The sequence below is a fragment of the Halichoerus grypus genome, chromosome 11, assembly GCF_964656455.1.
Source record: "Halichoerus grypus chromosome 11, mHalGry1.hap1.1, whole genome shotgun sequence".
In the NCBI taxonomy this organism is placed as follows: domain Eukaryota; kingdom Metazoa; phylum Chordata; class Mammalia; order Carnivora; family Phocidae; genus Halichoerus; species Halichoerus grypus.
In genome coordinates this window covers 105,956,078-105,977,663 of record NC_135722.1, presented here as the reverse complement: position 1 = coordinate 105,977,663, position 21,586 = coordinate 105,956,078, and the positions used below count along the sequence as shown (strand labels likewise).

Sequence of the window (21,586 nt, the reverse complement as noted above, 5' to 3'; positions counted from 1 at the left end):
AGGTACTCAAAAAATATTTAATAATTAATTATTTAATGTATCCCTAACACCTGTTCAAAAACCCGATTCCCGAGTCAAGAAATAAAATTTTAGAGGTTAAAGCCAAATAACCCTAGTAGTGATACTTTTGTTGATCATAGCCATTATCGAAGTGACTGGCCCTGACCAGGAGCTCAGTAAGGATTTGTGAGGCTAACAAGATAACTAATTAATGTTAAGTTTTTTAACTTCTAAAAAATGTGTGCTTTTAAAGCAAAGGGTGGTACACAAATCCGTAAATATACTAAAAACTATTGAACTGTACACTTTCAACAGGTGAACCTTACGATATATAAATTATATTGCTATCAAGCTGCAAAAAATAAACTCACAAGGAAACATTTCCAGGCCTTCTGAATGATTCTGGCAGCTTTATCCCTCTCTGTAAGTTCTGACTCCTCTTTCCAAGGCATTTGAAAGTCCTAAAATAAAAAAAGGGTATATTCAAAATCTCTTTATAAACTCCATTATGAAACTCACTAGAACTCAAGAAAAACAGAAGTTGAGTAAAGGAAATAATACTGATGAGATTTGGTATAAAAATAATTTTAATAAAAATAAAAATTGTGGGGCGCCTGGGTGGCTCAGTTGTTAAGCGTCTGCCTTCGGCTCAGGTCGTGATCCCAGGGTCCTGGGATCGAGCCCCGCATCGGGCTCCCTGCTCGGCGGGAAGCCTGCTTCTCCCTCTGCCACTCCCCTGCTTGTGTTCCCTCTCTCGCTGTGTCTCTCTCTTCAAATAAATAAATAAAATCTTTAAAAAAAAAAAAAATAAAAAAAAAAATAAAAATAAAAATTGTTACCTACTATTGATTGCCTTATATGCTCCAATTTGTTTCTTTTTCTAATTTAAACAACAATCTTGCAGAGCAGATTTTGCCAATTTGCTTGTGTTAGAGATGAGACTGCACTTCAAGACCTAAGGTCAAATAGTGATTGACTAAGCCAGTATTAAACCCATGTCAGTTTCTCTTGAAAATCCATGACCTTTCATGTCCCCCTTCAATGACTTCAAATAGCTTTTTTTTTTTTTTTAAGATTTTTTATTTATTTATTTGACAGAGAGAGAGAGAGAGCGAGTGAGCACAAGTGGGGGAGCGGCAAAGGGAGAAGGAAAAGCAGGTTAAGTAGGGAGCCCAACACGGGGCTTGATCCCAGATCATGTCCTGAGCCACAGGCAGATGCTTAACTGACTGAGCCACCCAGGTGCTCCCAAATAAGCTTTTCTTAATCAACATGCACAATGACAGTTTCATCCCAAATTTATCCAGGCTCCTAACCTAGAGTTAGAGATGATTATAGAATTTTTCTTACTTTGTAACTCGTAAATGTGCTGACAAGTTAATAAATCATGCATTAAATTGCCAGAAAAAGAGATGAAGCCTGACTACTAAGAAGCAAAACAAAATCACTAGTTCTAGCCATAATTTTTATTAATATTGTGAAGAAATAAGTAATGGGAGAGGTCAGAAAGTCATAGTTTAGGAGTCCTTTAAAAAGTTGCAGCAGACAGAGAGGATCCTGGGAAGAAAGTGGACTAAGGAAGCACCAGGAATCTGTCTCCCCATCTAGACAACTGCACTGGCCAAATCTAATGTAAATATTTGGAACTCTGGACTCTATTGAAGGCTTGCAACTTCCAGGGGAAGGCTTGGGGCGTAAACTGCTGTTAACTCTGGTCAATTCTGGCTCTTAGCCCAGTCCTAGCTATCCACTCCCTTACCTCAGCCCCAGCAGCAGCAGCTGCGTACACGTTCCTGGAACAACCTGCACACAGCTTGTGGGAGAGGGGGTGGAGAAAAAGGACTCTGTCCTGGAAATACAGGAGATCTGTGTTGGGATTGTTGGTTGCTGCTTCTGATTACAGAGGTGCAGACAAACAGGAGGGCAGTCATTGGTGCTGTACCTCCGCCTTCCACCACTGTTGCAAGCCCTTCCCATCTGGCAACTTCCAGGGAACTTAAAGGGTTTTTCCTTCCCTCTACATTGTTCTCCTTTCCCCCTTTGGGGGCCAGGCATTCAAAACTAGGACATTCAAAAATAACTACAAAGAGAGAGAAAATTAGAAAGTGACCAGTCATTTCCAGGGAAAGGCACAGACTCAGAAAACTGAGAAGATCTTAAGTTTACAATTCTGGCTGATCCTTAACTGATCCTTGTAAGCTATGGAAACAGTCTACAGCAATTTAAAAAAAAGCAAACACACACACACACAAACAACACAGTAAACTCTGAGGAAAGGAAAGAAGCTCATTTCCAGAGTACCTGCATTATTAAATTCAAATTTCCACTTTTCAACAAAAAATTATAAGGCATATAAAGAAACACAAAATGATGGCTCATTCAAGGAAAAAAATAAATCAACAGAAATTGAGCCTGAAAAAGACCTGATGGCAGATCTACTAGACAAAGACCTTAAAACACTGTTTTAAAGATGCTCAAAAAACTGAAGGAAGATGTGGAGAAATTCAAGAAATGATGCACAAAATGGAAATATCAATAAAGAAACAAAACCTAAAAAGAGACCAAATAGAAACTCTGAAGCTGAAAAGTAGAATAACTGAAAGGAACAATTTATTAGTGGGATTCAAAAGCAGAGTTGAGCAGGCAGAAGAAATAATCAGCATACTTGAAGATAAACCAAAGGAAACTGTCAAGTCTGAGAAAGAAAAAAGATTGAATAAAAGTAAATAGAGCCTAAGAGACCTATGGTACACCAGTAAGTAGACCAACATGCACATTGTGGGAGTCCCAGAAGGAGAAGAGAAAAAGAAGGGGGAAGAGAAGGTATCTCAAGAAATAATGGCTGAAAAATGCCAAATTTGATGAAATACATGAATATCAACATCCCAGAAGCTCAAGAGACTCCAAGATCAACTCAAAGATACATCCACACCAAGACACATTATAATTAAACTTTTGAAAGCCAAAGATAAAGAGAAACTCTTGAAAACAACAAGAGAGAAGTGATTCATCACATACAAGGAATTTTTAATACTTTAACAGATTTCTCATCAGAAACTTTGGAGGCCAGAAGGCAGTGGGTCAATATATTTAAACTGCTTAACAACAACAACAAAATACAAGCCAAGAATCCTGTATCTAGCAAACCTGCTCTTTGAGAGTAAGGGAGAAATTAAGACATTCCCAGATAAACAAAAGCTGTAAGAGTTCATTGCTACTAGACCTGTTCTGCAAGAAATGTTCAAGAGAATCCTGCAGGGAAAAATGAAAGGACACTTGACAGTAACTTAAAAGTTATATGAAGAAATAGAAATTTCATTAAAATTAAATAAATGGGAAGTTATAAAAGCTAATATTATTGTAATAATTTGTAACTCTATTTTTTGGTTTTTACATGATTTAAGAGAACAATATATTTTTTAAAATTATAATTCTAAAAACTAGAATTATGGTAACTTTGGTTTGTAATTCCACATACTGTTTAATTTAAAAGACAAGTATATTTAAAATATTAGATTGTGTTTTGGGGGCACACAATGTATAAAAATGTAATTTTGTAACATCAACAATTAAAAGGAGTTGGGATGGAGCTGTAAAAGAGGAGTTTTGTATGTTAATGGAGTTAAACTGGCATAAATCCACAATGGAGTGCTTTAACTTTAGGATGTTAAATGTAATCCCCATGGTAACCACAAAGGAAACAGCTACAGAGTATACACAAAAGGAAATGAGAAATGAATTTAAATGTTTCACTATAAAAAATCAACTAAACACAAAGAAGACAGTAATGCAGGAAATGATTTAAAAGTTATAAAGCAGGGATGCCTGGGTGGCTCAGTTGGTTAAGTGTCTGCCTTCAGGTCATGATCCCAGGGTCCTGGGATGGAGTTCTGCATCAGCCTCCCTGCTCAGCGGGGAGCCTGCTGCTCCTCCTGCTAGTGCTCACTCGCTCTCTCTCTCTGACAAATAAATAAATAAAATCTTTTTTAAAAAAGTTATAAAGCATATAGAAAACAAATAGCAAAGACAGAAGTAAGGCCCTCCTTCTCAGTAATTACTTTAAATGTAAATGGATTAAACTCTCCAATCAAAATACAGAGATTTGCAGCATGGATAAAAACACAGAATCCAACTATATGCTATGTAAAATAGACTCACATTAGATTCAAAGACACAAATAGACTGAAAGTGAAAAGATGGAAAAAGATATTCCATGCAAATAGTAACCAAAAGAAAGGAGTGGTGACTATCTTAATATCAGACAAAATAGACTTTAAATCAAAAAAAGTTTAAAAAAGACAAAGGACATTATGCATTAACAAAAGATTCAATGAAGTAAGAAAATATAACAAACATTTATGCATCTAATAATAGACCAGCAAAATATATGAAGCAAAAAATGACAGAATTGAGGAATATACATATATGCCATAGACATATATAGCTTTACTATAACAGTTGCAGATTTCAATACCCCATTCTCAATAATGGACAGAATAACCAGACAGAAATAAATAAGGAAATACAGGACTTGAACAACACAATAAATCAATTTGATCTAACAAACACAGAACATTCTACCAAATAATAGCAGCATTCACATTCTTCTCAAGTGCACAAGGGACATTTTCTAGGACAGACCATATATTTGGCCACAAATTATGTCTCAATGTATTTTGAAAGACAGTTATCATACAAAGTATCTTATCAAAGCACAACAGGATGAAGTTAGAAACCAACAACAGGTAAATTTACATATTTGTGGAAATTAAATAACATACTCCTAAACAATCAAAGAAGAAATTACATGGGAAATTAGGAAAATGAAAACTAAAACACAACGTATCAAAACTTACAGAAAGCAGTGAAAGCAGTGTTAAGAGGGAAACTTAGAACTATATACCCATTAAAAAAAAGAAAGATCTCAAATCAATATCTAACTACAACTTACAGAACTAGTAAAACAAACTAAACCCAGAGCTAGAAGAAGATTAGAACAGACATAAAAGAAATAGAGAACATAAAAACAATAGAGTAAATCAATGAAATTAAAGATGATTCTTTGAAAAGATCACCCAAATTGGCAAATCTTTAGTTAGATGGATTGAGAAAAAAATTACTTTTGGTAATTTAGAAATGAGATGAGGACACTACTACTGATTCTACAGTACTATGAACAATGAGTCATAGTTTATAGTCATGTTTGATAACCTGATGAAACTGACAAATTCCAGGGGCGCCTGGGTGGCTCAGTTGTTAAGCGTCTGCCTTCGGCTCAGGTCATGGTCCCAGGGTCCTGGGATCGAGCCCTACATCGGGCTCCCTGCTCAGCGGGAAGCCTGCTTCTCCCTCTCCCACTCCCCCTGCTTGTGTTCCCTCTCTCACTGTGTCTCTCTCTCTGTCAAATAAATAAAATCTTAAAAAAAAAAAAGACAAATAATGTCTGATTTTACCTATATGAGATACTTACAGAAGTCAAAATCATAGACAGAAAGCAGAATGGTGGTTGCCAGTGGCATGGTGGGGGTACAGGTTGGTTATGGCTTAATGGGTATGGGTTTCAGTTCTACAAGATGAAAAGAGTTATGGAGGTTGATGGTGGTGACGGCTGCACAACATTATGAATGTATTTAATACCAATGAACTGTACACTCACAAGTGGTTAAGATGGTTAATATTGCTTTTTGCGTATTTTACCATACATAAAAAATTTGTAGTAAGCTCAATTCTTTTTTATACTGCTTAAGCATTTATTATCCTAAAAAAGGATATCATTCAAAATTGAATGACTGATTAGGTCAATAATGAAACCGTTCCAATATTGCTCCAATGTTATCAGAAAAGTGTACTGCAAGAATTTTGTTTCTCTAGGTTGTGTAAATTATGTACAACAATTCTATTTGTTGTCAGTATACATAAGGAGAGGAAATACAAGCTATACATAAGCTTTGTAAGTAACGCACTGTTTTTGATAGTTTTTGTACATGGAACCATAGAATGAAGACTACTGAACTGACAGACTGCCCATGTGGTTTAGTTTTAGTTCATACTGCTACTTAATGTAACCTTAGACAAACAGCTCAACATCTTTAGGCTTCAGTTTCATTAGCTGTAAAATAAAAGCACTGCAATAAATTAACTCCAAAGGCACTTTCAGTGTCACAATTCTGTGAGGTTACATTATAAAGGACACAATGCTCCAATAGTTAAATAAAAAGAAAAAAAAAAGGGTCCTGCACTGGACACAGGGATAAACATGGGTTTTACTTAATCTCTGTTATTAACACTTCACAGTATAAATACTGTTATCCATTACATTTATAACAGCAATACGGTTCTGAGATGCTTTATCATAGTCCAAACTAAGTGAATAAATTCTGCTCAAAATTTTAAAATCCTGAACTGTTGCTCGTAAAATGTGGAATTTATAAGGATTTATAAATTCCCAATCCCTGAAGTATTTAAATATATAACAGACATTAACTAATACATGCATTGTATTTAGAGAGACAAAGACCAAGAGAAAAATTCTCTACCAGATACGCCATTTATAGGAAAAATTAAAGAAAAAAATATTTTCTTTGTTATTTTCTTTTGATGTTTATTTTTAGGCTTAAAACTAAAGATGTCTTCTTCCTGACTGTATGTATTGTTGAGTTTTAAAAAAATTGATATTTTTAACAATAGGGAGAAAGTGCTCTATGAAAAACAATGTATGATTTTTTTCTTTCTCTTCAAATAGTTTTAATACTATAGGAGGCATGAGGATACAGGTTAAGTCTGTGGGTCTAAAGTGAGAAAAATGGGGGTTTAAATCTTTTTTTTTTTTAAGATTTTATTTATTTGAGAGACAGCGAGAGAGAGAAAGCACAAGAGAGGGGAGGGTCAGAGGGAGAAGCAGACACCCCGCTGAGTGGAGGAGACCAATTCGGGGCTCATGACCTGAGCAGAAGGCAGATGCTTAACCACTGAGCCACCTAGGCGCCCCATGGGGCTTTAAATATTAAAAAAATTCTACCTCATACTTAGCTGTGTGATCTTGGGTAAGTTATTTAACTTATTCCAACTTCAGTTCCTCATCTGTGAAATATGGGGACTCATAATAGTACCTATCTCATAGAATTAGGAGGATTAAATTAGGTAATACAGGTGAAGCAACGAGCACTGTAACTACTCAATGCATTGTATCTTTTATTATAATACAAATTATTTTTAAAAATAGGAACTATCCATGTGCATTATTCTGGTTTAAAAACTGATGTAACTGAACATTTTAAGCAAATCATTCTCACAATTTACAGATAACTATTAGCACAAATTATAGTAAGGAATATTGTAATGTTTGCTAATTTGTGTCAAAGGATAGTATTTTGAGATACACTCTTCTTAGCCAGCAGGTGGAGAAGAAACAAAGTGTAGTTTATCAGTGTATTTCAGGACACTTAAGGAAAAAAAAAAGTTTTCTTTGTGAATAGCGTGATAATCAGCTTTAATAATTTTTAAGGATACTGTCCCTATTTCTATCATTAAGAGAAATAAATACAGATGGTAACTTTGCCATCTGTGATTTATCATCATTTTTAAAAATCATACAAAAATTTCAACTTTGAAATGTGAGGAAAAAATAGAAAAATAATTATACTGAATTTTGAAACAGTGGTCATCTTGATTCATTACTCATGTTTTCCTGTCCATGTTCTTTTTCACTGGTCAAAATACAGAATACAGTTATTCGGTTATTCACAAATAAACATAGAATTAGGGCAATATTTAAATGGCATTAGAAGAATGTGTAAATATCATTCCTTATTTAATATCTCCTTACTGTTTAAAATCCAAAATTATTCATACTACTGTCTAGATTTAGTTACTTTAAAAGTTATTATATAAACGACACACATACATTCTTATAGTAAAAATTCCAAATATAGAATAGAGTAAAAGTTAAAATCCTCCATTTCTTCTAGACCAGTCCTCTCTTCAAAGGTTATCTTTATCCATTAATAGATGTGTGACTCTTCCAGATCTTTTCTTATATATTTAAAATTTAAATGTATATATTTAAATTATACATATATTAAAAAATATATATATATACACATGTACACCCATATATGTGTATATACACACACCCCACACACAGGTTTGTTTTCATCAATATGATGAAACTATACATATTTTCTGCTTTCTTTACTTAACAGTATGTGTTGGGAGACTTTTCCATGTTACTGCATATAGGTCTTCCTCACTCTTTATAGTTGCACAGTATTCCTGAATATATCATAATTCATTTACTCTTTAGTATTGAACAGTATTGAATAGTTTCTATTTTTTGCTGTTACAGTTACAAAATGACTACCCTTATACATATATTTGGGTACATGAACGACCATTTTCGTCAGATAGGAATAAAAAGGAGGTTTTATTCCAGTATACTCTTTCATACTGTGATTTTGGTTTTATGATGTACATGTAGTTCAAATATACATAACTGCATTTACAGAAGTGGGGGTGCTCCTGGGTGGCTCAGTTGGTTAAGCATCCGACTCTTGGTTTTGGCTCAGGTCATGATTTCAGGGTTGTGAGATGGAGCCCCGAGCTGGGCTCTACTGCTCAGAGGGGAGTCTGCTTGAGATACTCTCTCCCTGCCCCTCTGCCCCTCCTCCTGCTAACAATCTTAAAAAATACATAAAAGAAAAGGAATGGAGTATGCACATTAAAATTTTGATAACTGCCATCCTCTCCTCAAAAACACTGATCAATTTACACGTATAAACATTCTATGAGAGTGCTTCACTTCTAGGCCTTACAAAAATGAAAAACTAAACATAAATCGGACATAAGGACTACTGTGGATCTATTAATAATCTCTCCAGTAATTAAACTGTGATAATCTGTTATCAAGGCTCAGTGACTTCAGGTATAAAGTGACATATGTGGGTGTGTGCACACATGTGTATAACTATGTATGAATTTGAATGTTAACAGTGGTGATAGAATTAAGGAAGAATTTTAAATGGTTGTTTTGCTTACTTCTACAATGAACATATATTACTTGAATAATAAGAAGAGTTGTTAAAAAATTAGTTTGTCATCAGCAGGACAACTCGTTGCAGGCTTGACCCAAAAGTCGGGAGTGGTAGGACAAAAGGGGTCAGGGTGGATCTTCTGTGGGTGGATCTCTAAGAGCTACTGTGAGTGTGGCTCACAGACCCATGCCAGCCTCTGAATTGCATGTTACCAGATGAAATAAAGAAACTGAGAGTGGTCAGAAAGTCCTGCAGCAATGTGACACTCTGCGTACACAAACACACCATCAGTGGGATTATAGTTTGTATGGTACATCTTTGTTGTTTGTTTTCCTTTCTCTAGTAAGTCACTTTTACTTTATAAAAGTAATGGCCCACGTACTGGAAACAAATTTTTAAAAGGTTCCTCACCACTGAAAATGGCTCTAATCTTGATTTAGTCTTAGGATCAGGCCCAGGAGTTACATTAGCTGATTTTGTGCCTAACGTTCTAGAAACTGGCACCTATACAGCAGTCCCTGAAACCCCCGTACACATACCAGACGCCAGTTGTAAGGGTCTTAATCTTGCTCGAGTTCTTACTCTGACTTCAGTCTCCTTGTTTGGATGGGGCTTTGTAGGGCGGGTGTTGGGAATGAGAGGCAGATTTTAACATTTCATTAATATCATACAGCAATTAAAAACTGTTTTGAATAAATACTTATTGAAGAGAAGGCTAAAAATTTTACATATTATATTAATTTATTATTGTTTTGAGCACAAAGCTGAATGAAATGGAGGGAGCCATTCACATACCTGAAGCACTTTGTAGGCAGACAGAACAGCAAAAGTGAAGACACAGAAATAGGAGGCTGGAAGAAGGCCAGAGTGACCACAGCCAAAGAAGAGAAGAGGTAGGAGATCAAAGTAGAGAGCTAGTGTCACCAGAGATCACACGGGCCTTCCATTTGAAAAGTGAGAATTTTAAGTGTGATGGGTAGCTATTGGATGGTTATACCAGAGCAATAACATGACCTCACTTGTGTTTTTTTAAGTATCATTCTGAAGGGGGGCAAAAGGAAACAAAAAAACTAAGCTTGCTCTGGCTCATCCATGAATAATTATGCAATCATACTAGGTATATATTAGTATTAACTCTACCAATATGTGTTACAATAGTAATACCCTGTAATTATATACTCTATGATAATATCACCCGTGATGATATGAATTTGGATGTAACATGATTGCTGACTAGCTCCTGTCTCCAAAGTAGACTGACTCTGGATATTTAGTTACTTTGGATTAAATCAATGTTATATTGTATGCAATTAAATTTCTGAATCCTACTTAGTATTATGGCAGGATTTCTCTGTTGTTTTAATTAGGAAGATGAGGGGAGAGGATGAGTGTGTCTAAGTATGTATGTGTGTTGTGGCACTTTGGTGTAAGAGGTTTGTATTATAGAAAATTATCAGATAATAACTACATCTAAAAGAAATCAAGAACAAATAGAATAACATGTTATTTAAAATATGGAGATAATACTTGATATTTAAAGAAAAGGAGGGGGGGGGGGGACCTGGCTGGCTCAGGTGGTAGAGCATGCAACTTTTAATCTCAGGATTATGAGTTCGAGCCCTACACTGATTGTGGAGCCTACTTAAAATTAAAAATAAGATAACATAAAATAAAATATGGAGTTAAAAACCTAAAGAAATGCATGTGCAATAAAGAAGGTAAGACAGAACGGTGGGATAAAGAACGATCAGGGCTATGTTAGCACAAGTAGTCAGCAAAGGCCTCTCTACTGAGGAGACATTAATTTTCATGATGCAAAGAAGCAACTACAGGAAAATTATAGAAGAGAGTTCTAGGCACAGGGAATAGAAGACAAAAACGCTCTGAGATAAGGAGCTTGGTGTGTTCAAGTGGCTGAAAGAAGGAAAGCAGTGTTGTTGGAGCTTAGAGAAGAGGCAGAAGTATGGGAAAAAAGGTCAAAGAGGTAGGCAGGAGCCATACTATAATTATATGGGAAACTGACTACAAACTTCTGGTTTGGATGGTGTACCACAGCTGGCTTCTATTAGCTGACCGGAACCAAAATTTAAACTTCCAAGAATTTTATAAGCTAGTTTTTAAACAGTGATTACTAAAAAATATTTAAGCTTACAAATAAATAAAATAAAGGTAACAAATACTAAAAGTTTATCACCTACTAATTATCTTACTCTTATAGGGGATCATAATGTACCACCTTAAAATATGCCAGTTTGGCATAAGGATTATTTTGAGCTAAAGGCAATCTAGAAAGAACAAATGCACGAAAAGCTCTCTATCCTCCCCATTTGCCTAAAAGTGAGACACAAATTTCCCTTTGTTGTCTCTCTCCTTTACTGTACCAACAGGAGAAAAATAAGCATTATCACCAGAGATAAGAAGTCAGCACTGAGATGGGTCTTTACAAACAAACCTTACTAAAATAACCCTTACCTTTAATAGTTTCCCTAGATATTTACATTCCCATAATTTACCACCTCTAGAAGTCCAAAATCCTTTCCTTTGTCTAGTCACTTCACAAATTTATCACCCTTTGGTAAAATGGTATATAAAACCCCGAGTCTAACCTCCTCTTTGGGTTTTAAATTCCTTTTCTTTCTTTTTTTTAAAGATTTTATTAATTTTGAGAGAGAGAGCACAAGCGAGCACAGGGGCAAGGGGTGGTGCCAGAGGTAGAGGGAGAATCTCAAGAAGGTTCCCTGCTGAGCCCAATGTGGCGCTCCATCTCATGACCTTGAGAACATGATCTGAGCTGAAATTAAGAGTCAGACGTTCAACTGAATGAGCCACCCAGGCACCCCTGGGTTTTTTTGTTTTTTTTTGTTTTTTTTAAAGATTTTATTTATTTATTTGAGAGAGAGGATGAGACAGAGAGAGAGAGCATGAGAAGGGGGAGGATCAGAGGGAGAAGCAGACTCCCTGCTGAGCAGGGAGTCCGATGTGGGACTCGATCCCGGGACTCCAGGATCATGACCTGAGCCGAAGGCAGTTGCTTAACCAACTGAGCCACCCAGGCGCCCTGCCCCTGGGTTTTTTTTTTTTTTTTTTTTTTTTTTAAAGATTTTATTTAATTGACAGAGAGAGACACACACAGCGAGAGAGGGAACACAAGCAGGGGGAGTGGGAGAGGGAGAAGCAGACTCCCCACTGAGCAGGGAGCCCGATGCGGGGCTCGATCCCAGGACGCTGGGATCGTGACCTGAGCCGAAGGCAGCCGCTTAACCAACTGAGCCACCCAGGCGCCCCCCTGCCCCTGGGTTTTTAATTCCTTTTCTGTGAGACCCCTATGTGCATGTAAAATTGAAATATTAACATCAAATACAATTTGTTTACCATTTCTCTGGTTAGTCAGTCTTTTGTCAGTTTAATTTGCGGGTCCCAATTATAAACCTAAGATAGTAGAGAAAATGTTTTTTCCTTCCCTACACTACATTTTATTACTATTTATTTCTTGAGGTTATTTATGTTCACTGCAGTGGCATTGCTGATAACTGTGGCTGGATTCTTTGTTGTGGAGGCTGTCCCGCATATGGCAGGATGTTTAGCAGAATCCCTGGACTCTATCCACTAGATGCCAGTAGCACAGCTGTGACAACCAAAAATGTCCCCAGACATTGCCAAATGTCCCCTGGGGAGCAGGATCACCGTGGTTGAGAACTACTAGCCTCCATATGCTACCTACTGGTATCTGCATGGTGGAAATAATATATTATGGTGCACTAGGGCACATTTCTTCCCAATACCTGAGGTCACTTTGGTATCTTGAAATTCCCCACGGCCAGGGTATTTTCATCACAAAAACTGACAAACAGTACAAATCAGGTCTTGATTTACTGTTTTGCTGGTTGTCTAGATTGAAGAAAGTGATGGTGAAAATATTAACGGACGCTACATTTATACACGTGTCATGTATGTTACCGTTACATTATGGGTAGCACAAAATCCTGACACAGTATCTTCCAGGATTCAACATTAACCTGATTCAGAAACAGGTCACTCACATCACTGAGGAATGATGATATTCCGCATATTTCAAGAAAGAGAATGTGCTCAGTTGTGTCAAATGCACAAGGAGGGTCAAGTAAATTGAGAATAAAGAACTAGATTTGGCCAGATAAAGTCACTGGTAGCCTTGTTAAGTACTGTTTACAGCAGAGTAGCAAGGAAGAATGCCTGACATGGGTTAAGGAGAAGTCAAGGTCGAGACAGTAAGTACAATAACACCTGCTTAGAAGCAGAGTTACAGAGCGACAGCTGGTGGGCAGGAATGGACTCCAGGGGTGTTTTTTTTAATATGAGAAACATTAAAGCATATTAAGATGTTGTTAGGTATGATCCCATAGTGAGGGAGAAAATAAAGGTGCCAGAGAGGCATTAACCGAAGGGTGGAAGTCTTTTGAGTACATATAAGAGAACACAGTCTGGAGAAGAGAGCGGGTAGGGGCAGTTGGTGGCATTCTAGATGAGCAGTGATACCGGTTTCACAGGGTTATTATGAGGCTCTAAATTAACCAACGTGAAAACACTGCTTCATTTGTAAGATCCTAAAAAGTACCACTGAACCACTGCTCAAGTAATGAAGGAATTTACTACATCCAGGTTCCACTTGCAGATTCAGAAATGGAAGATTTTTTATCTATCTCAAACCAATAATTTTTATTTTAATAGATTATGGCTCCGCTGATCTTTTATCTTCATAAGAAAAAGCCCCCAAGATAAGTCTTTGAATTCTCAGTATCACTTACTTTAAAAGCTGGGAAAGAGTGGGTTATTCTGTGTCCAGAAGGGAAAAGGGGATGCATGTTGGGGGGCAGTCTAAAGAGTGAACTGAGGAGTTAGAAAAGATGGCAGAGGAGTAGGGGACCCTATTCCAACTGGTCCCCTGAATTGAGCTGGATATCTACCAGACCACTCTGAACACCCAAGAAATCAGCCTGAGCTGTAAGAAGATAGATCTGGATCTCTACAAACAGAATATCACAGGTGGTTGGTTTCGAGGTACGAAGCGGGGAGCCGTGATTGCACAGGCGCAAATTGGAAGATAAACGGAATGGGGAGGGAGCCAGCTGTCATGATCCTACACCGACGGTGAGCGAAAGCCTCCCGCGCTGGGGATGGGGCACAGACTCACAGACCAATAGCAGTGGGGAAAGGACTTTAGGGAAGCCCCCTGGGACGGAAACCCGAGGCGGGGCCACGCGTGTGAACTGGGGGCAGCTGGTGGTTTTAGAAGCACAAAGGGCAGAGATGTGCCCCAACCTGGAGCCAAGGACTGGGAGTGCTGCTGAGGGGTGCACAACCCAGGACACCGCAGTTTATAGCAGCACAGACAGAAACAGAGATAGCGTGGCCTGGAGAACTCACTGAAGAACAGACTGCGATCTCTGTTCTGAGGCAGAGGGTTGGAAATGGTCTCTTCTGCTCTGACTCTCTTGGAAGAGATGCAGAAAGCTGCCAGGTAAAGCTGCCAGAGAACAAAAGCCCCAAAAAACCAGTTTTCACTGAGCCCATCCCCCACCCCCAGAAGGGGCAGGGCAACTCTGCCCAAACAGGGTGGCCTGAGTAACAGCGCAGCAGGCCCCTCCCCCAGAAGACAGGCTGGGAGAACAAGAGGCTGACAACCCTAAGGTCCCTACAAAACAGGTGCATCTTGGTTGGGTAGTGGTCAATAATTTGGACTCTATACATTCCTTCAACCACTCCTCGACAGAATGACTAGGAGGAGGAACCCCGAAAATAGGAAAGAATCAGAGACTGTGACTTCTGCCACTGATTTACAAATGGATACAGATATAATCAAGATGTCGGAAATGGACTTCACGGTAACAGTTATGAAAATGATAGCTAGAATGGAGAAATCGATTAATGGGAACATAGAGTCTCTAAGGGCAGAAATGAAAGCTAAACTGGCAGAACTTAAAAATGCTATCAATGAGATCCAATCTAATCTAGGTACTCTAACAGCTAGGGTAAGTGAGGCAGAAAAACGAATTAGTGATCTAGAAAACAAATTGATAGAAAAGAAGGAAAAAGAGGAGGCCTGGGAAAAACAGCTAAAAATCCATGGAAACAGAATTAGAGAAATAAGTGACTCCATGAAACGTTCCAATGTCAGAATTATTGGGATCCCTGAAGGGGTGGAGAGAGAGAGAGGACGAGAAGATATATCTGAGCAAATTGTAGCTGAGAACTTCCCTAATCTGGGGAATGAAACAAACATTTGTGTCCTAGAGGCAGAGAGGACCCCTCCCAAGATCAAGGAAAACAGGCCAATACCCAGCACGTATTAGTAAAACTCACAAATCTTAGAACCAAGGAAACCATCTTAAGGGCAGTTAGGGGGAAGAGATTCCTTACGAACAGAGGGAGGAACATCAGAATAACGTCAGACCTATCCACAGAGACCTGGCAAGCCAGAAAGGCCTGGCAAGACATATTCAGGGTACTAAATGAGAAGAACATGCAGCCAGGAATACTTTATCTGGCAAAGCTGTCATTTAGAATGGATGGAGAGATGCAGAGCTTCCAGGACCAGCAGAAACTGAAAGAATATGTGACCACTAAGCTGGCCCTGAAAGATATATTAAGGGGGGGGGGGGTTTCCTATAAAAGGAGAAAAACCCCAAGAGTGATATAGAACAGAAATTTACAGAGACAATCTATAGAAACAAGGACTTCTCAGGCAACATGATGACAATAAATTCATATCTTTCAATAATCACTCTCAACGTGAATGGCCTAAATGCTCCCATAAAACGGCACAGGGTTGCAGATTGGATAAAAAGACAGGACCCATCCATATGCTGTCTACAAGAGACTCATTTTGAACCTAAAGATACATCCAGACTGAAAGTGAAGGGATGGAGATCCATCTTCCATGCCAATTGACCTCAAAACAATGTTGGGGTAGCAATTCTTATATCAGACAAATAAGATTTTAAGCTAAAGACTGTAGTTAGAGACACAGAAGGACACTATATCAGTCTTAAAGGGTCTATCCAACCAGAAGATCTACAATTGTAAATATCTATGCCCCCAACATGGGAGCAACCAACTACATAAGCCAGCTGTTAACCAATATAAAGAGTCATGTTAATGATAGTACATTAATTGTAGGAGACCTCAATGCTCCACTCTCAGCAATAGACAGATCATCTAAGCAGAAAATCAACAAAGAAACAAGAACTTTGAATGACACACTGGACCAGATGGACCCCATAGATATATACAGAACACTCCACCTTAAAACAACAGAATACTCATTCTTCTCGAGCGCACATGGAACTTTCTCCAGAATAGACCACATAATTCGTCACAAATCAGATCTCAACCAATACCAAAAGATTGAGATTATTCCCTGCATATTCTCAGACCATAATGCTTTAAAACTGGAACTCAATCACAAGAAAAAATTTGGCAGAAATTCAAACACTTGGAAGCTAAAGACCACTCTGCTCAAGAATGTTTGGGTCAACCAAGAAATCAAAGAAGAACTTAAACAATTCATGGAAACCAATGAGAATGAAAACACATCGGTCCAAAACCTATGGGATACTGCAAAGGCGGTCCTAAGGGGGAAATACACAGCCATCCAAGCCTCACTCAAAAAAATAGAAAAATCCCGAATTCACCAACTAACTTTACACCTTAAAGAACTGGAGAAAAAGCAACAAATGATGCCTAAGCCATGCATTAGAAGAGAAATAATTAAGATCAGAATAGAGATCAATGAATTAGAAACCAGAAACACAGTAGATCAGATCAATGAAACTAGAAGCTGGTTCTTTGAAAGAATTAATAAGATCAATAAACCACCAGTCAGACTTACACAAAAGAAAAGAGAAAGGACCCAAATTAATAAAATTATGAATGAAAGGGGGGAGATCACGACTAACACCAAGGAAATAGAAACAATTATTGGAAATTATTATCAACAACTATATACCAATAAATTGAGCAACTGGAAGAAATGGATGTCTTCCTGGAAACCTATAACCTCCCAAGACTGAAACAGGAAGAAACTGACAACCTGAATAGGCCAATAACCAGTAACAAGATTGAAGCAGTGATCAAAAACCTCCCAGAAAACAAGAGTCCAGGGCCTGATGGATTCCCTGGGGAATTCTACCAAACATTCAAAGAAGAAATAATACCTATTCTCCTGAAGCTGTTTCAAAAAATAGAAACAGAAGGAAAGCTTCCAGACTTATTCTATGAGGCCATCATTACCTTAATCCCCAAACCAGGCAAAGACCCCATCAAAAAGAATTTCAGACCGATAACCCTGATGAATATGGATTCCAAAATCCTCAACAAAACCCTAGCTAATAGGATCCAACAATACATTAAAAAGATCATCCACCACGACCAAGTGGGATTTATCCCCAGGATGCAAGGATGGTTCAACATTCGCAAATCAATCAGTGTGATAGAACACATTAATAAGAGGAGAGAGAAGAACCATATGGTCCTCTCAATTGATGCAGAAAAAGCATTTGACAAAATAGAACATCCTTTCCTGATTAAAACTCTTCAGAGTATAGGGGTAGAGGGAACATTCCTCAAGCTCATAAAATCCATCTATGAAAAACCCACAGCGAATATCATCCTCAATGGGGAAAAGCTGAGAGCCTTTCCCTTAAGATCAGGAACATGTCAAGGGTGCCCACTCTCGCCACTGCTGTTCAACATAGTACTAGAAGTCCTAGCAACAGCAATCAGACAACAAAAAGAAATAAAAGGTATTCAAATTGGCAAAGAAGAAGTCAAACTCTCTCTCTTCACAGATGACATGATACTTTATGTGGAAAACTCAAAAGACTCCACCCCCAAATTACTAGAACTCATACAGCAATTCAGTAATGTGGCAGGATACAAAATCAATGCACAGAAATCAGTTGCTTTCTTATACACTAACAATGCAACTGTAGAAAGAGAAATTAGAGAAATGATTCCATTTACAATAGCACCAAAAACCATAAGATACCTCAGAATAAACCTAACCAAAGAGGTAAAGGATCTATACTCTAGGAACTACAAAACACTCGTGAAAGAAATTGAAGAAGACACAAATACATGGAAAAACATTCCATGCTCATGGATGGGAAGAATAAACACTGTTAAAATGTCTAGGCTGCCCAGAGCAATCTATACCTTCAATGCCATCCCGATCAAAATTCTAATGACATTTTTCAAAGTGCTGGAACAAACAATCCTAAAATTTGTATGGAATCAGAAAAGACCCCGAATCGCCAAGGAAATGTTGAAAAAGAAAAACAAAGCTGGGGGCATCACGTTGCCCGATTTCAAGCTATATTCCAAAGCTGTGATCGCCGAGACAGCATGGTACTGGCACAAAAACAGACATATAGACCAATGGAACAGAATAGAGAGCCCAGATATGGACCCTCAACTCTATGGTCAAATAATCTTTGACAAAGCAGGAAAAAACATGCAATGGAAAAAAGACAGTCTCTTCAATAAATGGTGCTGGGAAAATTGGACAGCCACATGCAGAAGAATGAAACTTGACCATTCTCTAACACCATTCACAAAGATAAACTCAAAATGGATGAAAGACCTCAATGTGAGACAGGAATTCATCAAAATCCTAGAGGAGAACATAGGCAGTAACCTCTTTGACATCGGCCACAGCAACTTCTTTCAAGATACATCTCCACAGGCTAGTGAAACAAAAGCAAAAATGAACTTTTGGGACTTCATCAAGATAAAAAGCTTCTGCACAGCAAAGGAAACAGTCAACAAAACAAAGAGGCAACCCACAGAATGGGAGAAGATATTTGCAAATGACACTACAGATAAAGGGCTGGTATCAAAGATCTATAAAGAACTTCTCAAACTCAAAACCCAAAAAACAAATAATCAAGTCACAAAACGGGCAGAAGACATGAACGGACACTTCTCTGAAGAAGACATACAAATGGCTAACAGACACATGAAAAAATATTCATCATCATTAGCCATCAGGGAAATCCAAATCAAAACCACACTGAGATACCACCTTACACCAGTTAGAATGGCAAAAATGGACAGGGAGAGAAACAACAAATGTTGGAGAGGTTGTGGAGAAAGGGGAACCCTCTTACACTGTTGGTGGGAATGCAAGTTGGTACAGCCACTTTGGAAAACAGTGTGGAGGTTCCTCAAAAAATTAAAAATAGAGCTATCCTATGACTCAGCAATTGCACTCCTAGGTATTTATCCCAAAGACACAGATGTAGTGAAAAGAAGGGCCATATGCACCCCAATGTTCATAGCAGCAATGTCCACAATAGCCAAACTGTGGAAGGAGCCGAGATGTCCATTGACAGATGAATGGATAAAGAAGATGTGGTCCATATATACAATGGAATATTACTCAGCCATCAGAAAGGATGAATACCCAACTTTTACATCAACATGGATGGGACTGGAGGAGATTATGCTAAGTGAAATAAGTCAAGCAGACAAAGTCAATTATATGGTTTCACTTATTTGTGGAACATAAGGAATAGCATGGAGGACACTAGGAGAAGGAAGGGAAAAACGAAGGGAGGGGATTGGAGGGGGAGACGAACCATGAGAGACGATGGACTCTGAAAAACAAACTGAGGGTTCTAGAGGGGAGGGGGGTGGGAGGATGGGTTAGCCTGGTGATGGGTATTGAGGAGGGCACGTTCTGCATGGAGCACTGGGTGTTATGACAAACAATGAATCATGGAACACTGCATCAAAAACTAATGATGTAATGTATGGTGGTTAACATAATAAAATAAAATTAAAAATAAAAGCTGGGAAAGAGTATTAAAGCTAATTTGCTGGGATCGGAACCTACACTTTCTCCTTTGTTTTAGTAAATACATCAATGTGTTTTGTGACCTTTTTTTATCAGTTTTGTGATTTCACTCTTCCTTTCTTCCTTGTAGCCCTTTATACCGAGGGCTGAGGAGGGCAAACCACCACGAACATGGTGGTGTTAGGAACGCTTTTCCCTGCTCCAGCTCCAAATAACGCAATGAAAGGACAGAAAACCGTGTCATGAGTCGAAGCCGGAAAAAAAAAAAATCCCAGGAAAAAAAAGGGTGAGGTGGGTTAACAAGTTATTTCGCCCTCGGCCTCAAGGGGGAGAAACCAGGTCTCTGCGGAGGTGCGAGGAGGGGGGCCCGGGGGGTGGCACGACGAGCGGGGAGCGCGTCCAGCCCCAGCGGGTGGGGGTGTGTTGGGGGGGTGTCAGTCGTGGGCAGCGCTGGAAACCAGGAGCTGGAGGCCGCGGAAGGGAGCGCTTCAGGGACACCAAACGTTTTTAAGGGGTGGGATGGGCAGCGGAACTCAAGGGCAGGGGGACTTTAGGGCGCTGGGGAAGGACAGGCTCAGACCAGGCGCCACAAAGGCGAGCGGAACTGCTGTGGTACTGGCGAGAGGGAGGGGACACCATTCCCTTCACCTGTCAATCGCCGCGGTCCCGGGCTCTGCTGGACTCCTCGGTTACACGGCAGACGGAAATGACGCGACTCCACTTCCGTTCTGACCCGCCTCGAGGCCCCGCCCCTAGCGCCGCCTCCCTTAGCACCGCCCCCCTCGGCCCCGCCCTTTCCTCCACCCACTCCTCACTGTGTCCCGGGGATCCAAAACGGAAAAAAATGTGATAGCTGAACCTGAGGTCTCACTGCGATTATTAATGGCTTTGAGGCAAAGGATTTCGAAAGGGAAACCAAAGTGAATTTCTGCGAACTGGGGCTAAACTTATTACAAAGTCCGGTCACTTCCACCAAGGACTTTAAAGATGTGGGAGAAATACACAAAATCTTTCATATTTAAGTAATTCATTCATTTGTAAATAAGAAAACGGATCCTTTTAGTGATTTGGCAGCTAGTGCTCAGGATCAAAGAATAAGTGACAGGTGATTGTAGTCCAATGCTATTTCTAGATTTAAGCTCTTTAGCTGGTAAAGCCTAAACCAGTTTTATTTTACTTTTTAAAATTGAGGTATAATTGACATATACCATACGTTAGTTTCAGGTGTACAACATGATTTGGTACTTGTTTATATTGCTAAATGATCACTACAATAAGTGTAGTTAACCTGTCACCATAGGTAGTTACAGCAAAACCAGTATAATGGTGACCTGAACCAATTAAGACACTGTACTTTGTGTATTTTCACCTGAAATAAGAGAAAATAATGGTGTCAAGCCCAAATTTCTTTCCCCATAATATTAGATTTCTACCTACTAGGGATTGATTGGTAGTGATAGAAGTTTGGGTTCATTTATTCATGAAGACACAATAAAATTAAAATTAGACCAACACATTTACAGAAATACCAGGGCTATAGGTGGTTACAATCTTTCTTATTTTTTTTTTAAAGATTTATTTATTTATTTGAGAGAGAGCACCGTGCAAGCAGGGGGAGGGGCAGAGGGAGAGAGAAAATCTCAAGCAGACTCCCCACTGAGATTGGAGCCCACCCAGGGCTCAATCTCAGGACCCTGAGATCATGACCTGAGCCGAAACCAAG

General features: G+C 38.7%; 1 protein-coding gene across 1 annotated transcript in view; it reads right to left on the bottom strand.

Moving 5' to 3' along the window:
* C11H11orf65 (chromosome 11 C11orf65 homolog) overlaps nt 1-20,574 on the bottom strand; it is a 55,405-nt gene extending 34,831 nt beyond the window's left edge. The window contains exons 1-2 of the mRNA XM_078059053.1: nt 20,512-20,574; nt 372-461 (exon numbers count right to left, since the gene is read on the bottom strand). Of these exons, the coding sequence (XP_077915179.1) occupies nt 372-452 (81 nt within the window). The 5' untranslated portion in view covers nt 453-461; nt 20,512-20,574. The remainder of the gene's footprint in view (nt 1-371; nt 462-20,511) is intronic.
* Between the last annotated feature and the right edge of the window lie 1,012 nt (nt 20,575-21,586).